At 49.4% G+C, this 8,763-nt stretch overlaps 1 protein-coding gene and 1 long non-coding RNA gene across 3 annotated transcripts in view; both read left to right on the top strand.

Moving 5' to 3' along the window:
• LOC110398911 lies at positions 485–8,170 on the top strand. 2 transcript variants are annotated; one of them, XR_002438742.1, is made up of 3 exons: positions 485–706; positions 815–1,228; positions 1,580–8,170. It is a non-coding gene; the product is annotated as an uncharacterized LOC110398911 (long non-coding RNA). The 2 variants fall into 2 exon arrangements; XR_002438743.1 differs by having other exon boundaries at positions 1,356–8,170.
• The window catches only part of DDRGK1 (DDRGK domain containing 1), a 31,845-nt gene continuing 31,683 nt past the window's right edge, over positions 8,602–8,763 (top strand). Inside the window, exon 1 of the mRNA XM_021395303.1 lies at positions 8,602–8,756. Coding sequence (XP_021250978.1) covers positions 8,669–8,756 — 88 coding nt within the window. The 5' untranslated portion in view covers positions 8,602–8,668. The remainder of the gene's footprint in view (positions 8,757–8,763) is intronic.

Here is an 8,763-nt window from a genome sequence, read left to right as displayed (position 1 = left end):
TGATGTGCCCATCAATCTCCACACACTCCTCCAGCAGCTGCACTGAGCTCAGGCCCAACACTTTGCACCCAGGCTGTGGGTGGAATAATGCCCAGAGATGGGGTCGGATGTGCCTGCAGAACAGGCTGGGCTCACAGGTGTGGATTTACAGCCCTACATCCTCCAACTGTGGTGTCTGCAGCCTTCTGTTGCCACAGGCTTTCCTTTAAACAGGTTCGAAAGCAAAGATGCAAACCTTGGTGGAAAAGTCCATTGATCATGGAGCTGCAACCACCGTGCTGCCCTCCACCATGGGAGATTTCTTTCTCCCCCTGTGATCGAGGCAGTGTGAGCCAATGTCATCTGGGAGAAAAGCAGGGAGAGGAATAAAATCAGCTGTCCCACTTACAATCCGTTAAATAAATGGTTGCTTGATTTTTAAAAGTTTAAAATAGAAACAACTCTCAGGGCTAATGCTTTGCATGGAAAAAAAAAATACTGCGACTGAGGTTGAAATATTGCCTTAAAATGAATGAGAGCTGTGGGTGCCTGAAAGCACAAACGAGCCCCAGGTTCTGGTTGTTGTTCTCAGAGTTTATTTCAACCACCAACATGCACCTGCAGCCCTCACCTCATCGCAGGATGACCAGCATCCACCCTGCAGCACAGCACCCCAGTGCTTACAGCAGCTACACTGCATCCCTTCCCAGGAAGCACAGACTGAGAGGTAGATATGAATTCGCTTGAGCTCTTCTTGCTTTTATTTTAGACAGCAGTGATATGAAACCAGACTTTGCCTCTTGTTTTTAATGCACCAGACTTTTTCTTTTTTTAGCAGAGCAGCTACACCTGTCTCCTGCCATGGGTCTGATGAGCTGATACCAGCCACGCTGATAATGTCTGACGTGCTCTGATAGCACTGATCAGGGCAGGATCTCTGCACCCAAAATTCCTGAAAGCTTCACCTCCCTGCAGTTCTCTAGCTCACCCCCAGCCCTACTGTTCCTCGTGGGTCTTTCCACCTGCAAACTTCTCTAATTCCATATGTAAGGTTTTCATCCCCAGCACTTGTCCCTGCTAATCTCCACCCCCTTGTCCATTCAGTGTGAGATAACAGCAGCTATGCAGGTGGTGCAGTGATGAGAGCTGGTGGGGCTACAGCTTGCATGCCTTGCTGGGAGCAGGGAGCCCACTGGGAGAGGTGCTAGGTTCAAGCAGCCAAGGAAAGAGGAAGAAGCGAGGAAAGAAGGTAAGAAAGGCTAGTGGATCTCTCTCCACACACCAGTGATGGTGTGTAAGCCTTTTTCTGTCTTCTCTTATCTCCTGGCATTTGCTGCTACAACCGGCAACCTCCTTGTGCTCTTTGCCTTTACCAGTAATGCCATCCGACACGAAGTCATTCAGCCCCTGGGCTGGATCATTGTCAGCATGTCCCTGGTGAACCTCTTAGTCTGTTGCTTCAAAGAGGCCCCAGTGTTTCTCTCCTTTGTTGGAGACTCCTGAAGCACAGCTTTGAGAACAGCATCCCCAGGGGTCTCGCTGGAGTGCTACCTTGCATCTGTTACTCATCCAGTTCCTATGTCACTGTGTTTGGCTACAGGAAAATCCAGCAGTACCCCACTGAGTCCTGAAACATGTCTGAAACTTGAGAAACCCTCCGTTGTCCAGAGCGGAGCTGTGATCTCCTGAAGCTCTTTGCGTGTTCTCCAGTATTGCAGACAGAAAAGCTAGGATGGATTTGATCAGGCACTTGAGATAAAACCCCTGCCACCTTTCTGGAAACGTCTTTTAGATCGTGCTTAAAATTCAGCAGGTTCCCATCCCTCTTCTCCTCTCATCTCGTGATAATTGTGAGCCATCACCAACCAGATGAGCAGCCTAATCAGAAACCAAATCCAGCAAACATCAAGCAATGGATTCAACCCCAGAGATGTGTCACAGGAAATATCCCTCAGAAAGCTGATTTCCAAAGGCAAAGCAGCAGGTAAACATTTACCTTCCATCAGATGAAAGCAAATGGAAATACCTGCATCACCGCCAGTCAGCGACAGCCCATAATAAACAACAGATCAAGTACATATATGCCCCAAAGGACTTGTTACTTTGGAAAATCATAGCAGGGAAAGTAGGTATTCTTCACTACTGTCGCTGGCAGGCGTGTTTCTATTTCCAAAACAGCGTACCAAGAAAGAAAACAAGCAGCAAAAAGCTGCTGTCTGAAAGGCCAGACATTACAGGAATACGGGCGGCCAGCAGAGCTGTCACAGATTCTGTTTTCAGAATTCATGGTTTTATTAAGGCAAGAACAGGATCGGGTGCTATGCTATAGAAGTTTATGGCTTCCAGCACCAAGCACTTATTTCTCAGCGAAACAGAAATCATGAAGTCACGATGCCAGGGCACATTTTCCTATGCCAGCTCGTTTTGTGTGTAACAGAGCTGAGAAAATAAAGGAAAAATGCAACTTCAAACCCTCACGGTAACATTCCTTTCTAAACCCCAGTACAGACCTGGGACCAAGTTCACCTCGTATCCTGTTTTTACTTAATCATTTGGTTTTGACTGGCGGATGAAATCCAGTGCCTCTCTTGTGGGACCACTGGTTTTGCATCTCTCTGCAGGGGATCCAGTTCAACTTCTGTTCCTTCAGGCCTTGCAGCCTGGAGTAAAGATTATTTCTGAACAGCTTGACCTCTTCTGGAGACAGATCTCTGCAGAAACAGGTCCCTGCAAAAGCGTTTTTGTGGCTGCTGTGCGGGTACAAATGGTACCTGGGATTCCCTGTTCTTTTTTTTTTATTAGAGGCTCTGGGCTTTCACAATTCAGTGCATGCTGTAAGACACACAGAGGCAGCAAAAGGCTCCTGGTAGCCCCTGGCAAAGGCTATCCATCAGTGCTCATCTTTTCCCACCTACCCATGGGGAGCAAGATGTGTTTCCTAACAAGAAGTGCTCCAGAGCCTTCAAAATTGTTCTGATCATTGAAAACTGACCCCAAAAGGAAGGCAGGCAGGACAATATTTCAGGGAAAGATTTGATTCCTCCTCCAAAACATCTTGAAACGAGCCCTGGAACCCTGCTGTGTTGGCCATTGAAGGCAGCAAGGTAGAAGACGACACGTGCCCCAAGCCTAATTCAGACTAACATTCCCTACAGCCTCACCTTCCTCCATTTACCCACAGATCAGGTACAGCACAGACACTTGCTCTGTTCATCTTCCCATGCTGCCAAATTAACACTAGCGAGGAGCACCACTTGTCGGAGAGAGCCGGCAATTCAGCTGAGATGTGCAACACGGGGGATGAACACAGCACCAGTAAGCTCCAGGTAGGTCCCAGTCCTGCTGGACCCATGCTGAGAGCTCTGATTTTAAGGGCTGTTTTCCTCAATAAAACATTACCTCTTTGTGCTCTCCCCCAGCTCCCTCCAGCAATATATTCTATTTAGATCAGCCCCAGAGAGAGAGATGTAGCCTGCCTGCTCTCAGAGCTTTATGTAGTTTAAGTAGAAAAGCAAATATTCCACCTTCCTGCTGCAGTTTGCTTAGCTCCTGGCCAGCCATCAGCTGCTGAGGGTGCACCCTAATCCCTTCCTTCATGCAGGTACTCGTTCTTATTCAGGACAGACAGACAGCTGCATAAAGAAGCACGGGGCAGTCTGGCATCACCAGAAGCACTGTAAAACCTGGGTTTGTTCAGCCACGCTGAAGAAGTCTGGAAGGGAGATGAATTCAAGCAAACAGTGCACTTTGGGGTTACACCAGAAGTTTCTTAAGGCTGTTGTTCCGCAGACACTTGGTGAGTAAAAAGTTATCACAAGGCAAGATGAGTTCCCTGGCCCGTTTCATCATGAGGTCATGGGAAGGCAGAGGAATGGTGAGAAAAGCAGAAAGTCTTTAGAAGAAGGGAGGCTTTGCCCCAGAGGCAACATCTAGGAGGACCACAACTTCACCTCCAGCCAAGGCAACGCAAAAATGGCTTATGTGTTGCATCCAGAAAGAGAAATGCAGGCAATGACCCAAGCAGCTAATGCTGAAACCAAATGTTAAATGGCGAGCAACACTCACGTTAAGTGGAGTCTGCAATCCAGCTAAGCGCACTCGATCTAAGTAACTTGGCTAGAAAAACATATTTTTGCAGCTAAAGCCTTACCTCGAGCAGTAATCACATTAGATTTGCAAATTCCCATCAGCCCCTGGGGCCAACCCAAGATATATTGCTGCTTTACAGCAACCGTGCTCCTCTAGCAGGGTTGTGCACGGCAAAGGTCGAGGCAGGTTGTCCCGGATTCCTCCTGTGTGCCTGCGTGCAGCAGCAATAGAGCCACGTTTCCACGGCACTGCTTTCCTTTTCCTCAGTGCTGGTGGATATGGAGTCACAGAATCTCCCAAGCTGGATGGGACCCACAGGGACCATCGAGTCCAACTCCCAGTGCCACACGGGACCACCCAAAATCTCGAGTCACTTTTTCCACCATTTCCACCCCAGTGCTGCTAAGGCCGGCAGAGCACTCACAGTGCCAGCTGAGTCACAGCTCTGTCACCCGTTTGCTTCAGACGGAGATGACTGCCCCGAGAACAAGACAGCTTTTTTAATTAAATGCGTTTTAATTGAAACAAGTCAACCGACAGATGAAATTAAACTGGGGCTGCAGCGACAGACTTCTTAACTAATGCCTTCTAAAGCGGTTACAATTTACATTTTGAAAAGATACAGGAAGCTCATTAAAGCTGGAACAAACAGTGTGGCAGGCCAGGCTGGGGGGAAGCGGCTGTGCCACCGCAGCCACACTGGATGAAAGATACCCAGAACGATAGCAGCTACTGGACGTGAATAACACCGCTATTTGTGTCGTGGCTGTCCTCTCCAGGACTGACTTTTGTGAAGAAGGTCAAAGATTTTATGTCTGATGTTCAGCCACAAAATGCCAGGCACGGAATAGTAATTTCAGTGGAGCTGGGAGCGAGCTCGGTTGAGTTGCGTGGAGTTAGCTGAGGGTGATTTCCAGCAGAAAGCACAGGTCTGGAACACATTTCTTTTCTGAGAATGCCTCTATTCCAGTGAAGCTTCATCTAGGAGCCATCCTCTACAGGTTACAGCCAGAAGATACAAAGAAAACAGCGCAGACAAATAGGTAGAAGGACATGCACGCAGCCACGGTCACACTCCTGAACCAGGAAGGTTAGTGCACTAACCAGGGACAGCCCCAGCTTCAGGGCAGGACGTATAAACCCTGCATGGCTTCATCGAGGTCTTGGTTTTGCTTCGGTACGCTCCAAGAAATGCTGGAGAATCACTTCTCACCCACGCTGCTCTTGCAGCTTAACCCAGCGCCCTGCCCGCTGGGCTCTGCCACGCAGGGCTGAGTCACAACCAGAAAGGTAAATCCTCCTCCGTGGCTACGCAGGAGGAGAGCCTCGGAATTTCAGTCCAACGGATTTTGCTTTGTGAATGCGTTGTCTTTAATCCCCTATCAGCACGGCAGTCTCCACCTCCAAACGCTTTTGAAGACTCACTCAAGGAAATCTTGAGCCTCGCTGGGTTGCTTTTAGATTTCTATTTTTATGGCATTATTTGTCTCAGGTCTTCCCCACAGCTCTTAAGGAAAAAGAGGCCCTGAGCTGATCTCCAGAGCTCAATCCCTGCGCTGCTCAGTCAGGAATATCTGTCCCAGAAGCAGCTGGGGCTGAGCTAGAGCAGGCACTCAGATCTTCAGAGCAGAAATGAACGGCCATGAAATACATCACCGTGAGGCAAACCCCGTGATGGCTTCAAACCTAGAGCACCTTCCTGACGTGCCGTGGACTCTAAAGCAGGAAGATGAAAGTGAATAGGAACTGTCACACGGTGAGAAACAAGCTCGTGGTACACAGGGCTCCAGTGCTGCTCTGTAGCAGAGCCCTGACAGTTTGACCTGTGCACACGAAAACTTCAGCAACTCCAGCACAAGCAACAAACACAAGCAGAACCTAATTTTCCAGTGGCTTGTTTCCACACATCTTAATTTTGCCGTTTCATTACCAAGAACTAAGATTGTGTTTTGATTATGGCTGTTCCTTCTATTTAGATTTTTCTGTTTAAGGTAGATTTAAGGCAGGAGCAAGTTGAGCTCACGTTGGAGCTGCAGCTCTTTGGATGCTTCAAGGAGGAGCTCAGCTATCAGTTGGTTCACCCCAGTCCCAGTTGCTCACTCCCACGTGTCAAGTTATCAGTTCATTGTATCAATATAATATATCTGCAGCTCTTTCAGTGCACACAGCATTTCTGGCACACTGATAGGAGACCTCCCACCATCTGATCTTGCCATCCTGAGTGCTTCCTGGAAGGTGCTGGCACAAAGGAGTGGATGCAGAAATGCATCCATTCGCTAACGCATTTATGGATGGGTATTTGGAAGAATACCAAAGGTACATATCCAAGTGGCAGGGAGCAGGCAGACAGAAAAGTGTTATTTTGCCCCGTAAATATATTGTTACAGGAAGGTTACATCCATACTGTAAATCTGGGCATGCTCAAGCAATGGAAAGTAATCATCCATGCGGGAAAAATGTTAGAAAGTTCCCTGGGACAAATTTGGGTGCTGATTTGCTCTTTCCTAGATAATTCCTAGGCACAGGACAGTCCAAGAACACCTCCCAGCAGTCAGCTCACATCCAGCCACCCTCTTCTGGAAAGCAGGATGCTTTCCAAGACCAGCAAGGAGGAGGGCATTTTGTGCCAGCTGGACGCAGGGCTCAGGATACATTCCATTCCTGGCCCCAAAAGGGTCAGCATCAGGATCAAGCAATGAGGAAATCGCTTGGGTTTGCAGATTTGGGATTGCTACAGTCCCACTGTAGTGCAGTATTTGCACTGAGTGGGATGAGGTTAACTCACTAACCAGCGCAGCTCATCACAGCCTTCACACTGCCCTGCTAATTCACATAGGTTTTCCTACCGTCTTGGTAGGGAGTCAGCCTCAAAGTCCTTTGAATATGAAAGAAAACAGAGGAATACTTTGCTTATTAAAGGAACCAGAGGGACTTTCACGGATCTAAACAAGGAAAAATATAAAAAGGCGTCTGAGAGATGGAGCCCCAGGGAAGTAACACGGTTCTGAAGAAGCCCCAGGTGGCACAACCAAACCGGGCTGAGCAACTGAGTCACTCCCTCCTCTCCTGCAGAGTTGAAGCTGTTGCTATACGGCATAATGGTGACACCTACAGGAAAAACTCGTCTTCTACCTCTGCATCCCACCGAGGGTCCGATGACAGCACGTATTTAATATTAACATGCTGTTGAAGGCTGTAGGGATCATGAAAGCAAATAAAGCCTGTACCACTCGTACAAACAAGGGCTGGCTGCAGACCAAGGCCGTTAGTTGGATGATGACAAAACAGCATCCAGGAGCAAGCAGCTCCCTTTACACCAGCCGTAGCTACTGCTAACGAGCAGAGCAGAAATGACAGCAAGTTAAGCAATCAAACAAACAATCCGAAGTAAAACCACTGCAATAACGCTTCTTTCTGGATAGGTTTTTCTTGCTGCGCACCCGTGTGTGGCTGCAGGACGTGGCTACTTGAGCATCCAGACTGCATTGGGCTGTCACACAGAGCATAACATAGAATCATAGAATGGCTTGGGTTGGAAGGGACCTTTGGAAGACCACCAGGACCTTCTCTGCAGAGCTTTTTTCCAACCTGTACTGATGCACGCTGTCTTTCCTCACCACGTGCAGGACCCTACACCTGTCCTGCCACTGATTTTCAAAATGAGCTTTGAAAGATTGTTCATATGAAAACAAAGCTTTGCAGTAGAGCCTACAGCTCAGTTTGGTTTTGAGACTGTCATCAGTTCCATGCTGCTCCCAAATTTCTCAGTCGTATCTGGTCGTCCTGTGGCAGACAGATCCGCATTTAAGCACGTGATGGTATGTGCAGAGAGCAGTGCGGTGCACAGCAATGACCGATGACCAAAAACAATTCTATTGATGATGTTTAGATGTCCGATAATCTCCAGTTTTCCGTTTTATTGTTTTCCCCCCCAAAAATATCCCTCCAGCAACAAGCGGTTTTAAAAGGCCACACTCAGCGCTCGGTCGGAATGCTGTGACCAGAAAGCAAGTCAAAACCAGCCAAAAATTAAAATACTTGGTTTTGAGCTGAAGGAGGGAAGATCGGGGGCGAGGGGAAAGTTCTTTATAGAGAGAATGGTGAGGTGCTGGAACAGGCTGCCCAGAGAGGCTGTGGGTGCTCCATCCCTGGATGTGCTCAAGACCAGGTTGGATGGGGCCCTGGGCAAGCTGGGCTAGTGGCGGATCTGGAGGTTGGTGGCCCTGCCTGTGGCAGGGGGTTGGAACTTGATGATTCTCGGGGGTCTCTTCCAACCCAAGCCGTTCTACGACTAGGTTAGCTTAGAGCAAGGATCAATCTGCGGCCATAAAGCTTTCTCCGGGCCGCTTTGTTTTCTGTCAGCATCTCCTCTTTGTGCCAACGGGACTCGGCTCACGTAACACCGAGAGGACGAAGTCACACCCACCCACCCACCGCACCCGGCACGCCACGACCGCGCTCCGCCTCAGGCGCCTCCTCCCGCCCCACAGCGCGGGGCGGGGCGGAACGTACCAAGCGCCGGCCCCCCCTTCCCCTGCCGCCCCCCCCCCTCTCCCCGGACGCAGTGGTTGCTCCGGGGCGGGCCGTGCCGGCGCTGAGGATGGACGCGGTGCTGCTCGCCGTTGTGGCCGTGCTCCTCGCCGTCCTTCTCTTCTTCGCCACCCGCTTCCGCCGCTCGGCTCCGCCAGGTGGGTC

Source organism: Numida meleagris, chromosome 4, assembly GCF_002078875.1.
Source record: "Numida meleagris isolate 19003 breed g44 Domestic line chromosome 4, NumMel1.0, whole genome shotgun sequence".
Classification (NCBI taxonomy): Eukaryota; Metazoa; Chordata; class Aves; order Galliformes; family Numididae; genus Numida; species Numida meleagris.
The sequence above is the reverse complement of the archived record's forward strand: the minus strand, read 5'-3'. Positions and strand labels throughout refer to the sequence as shown.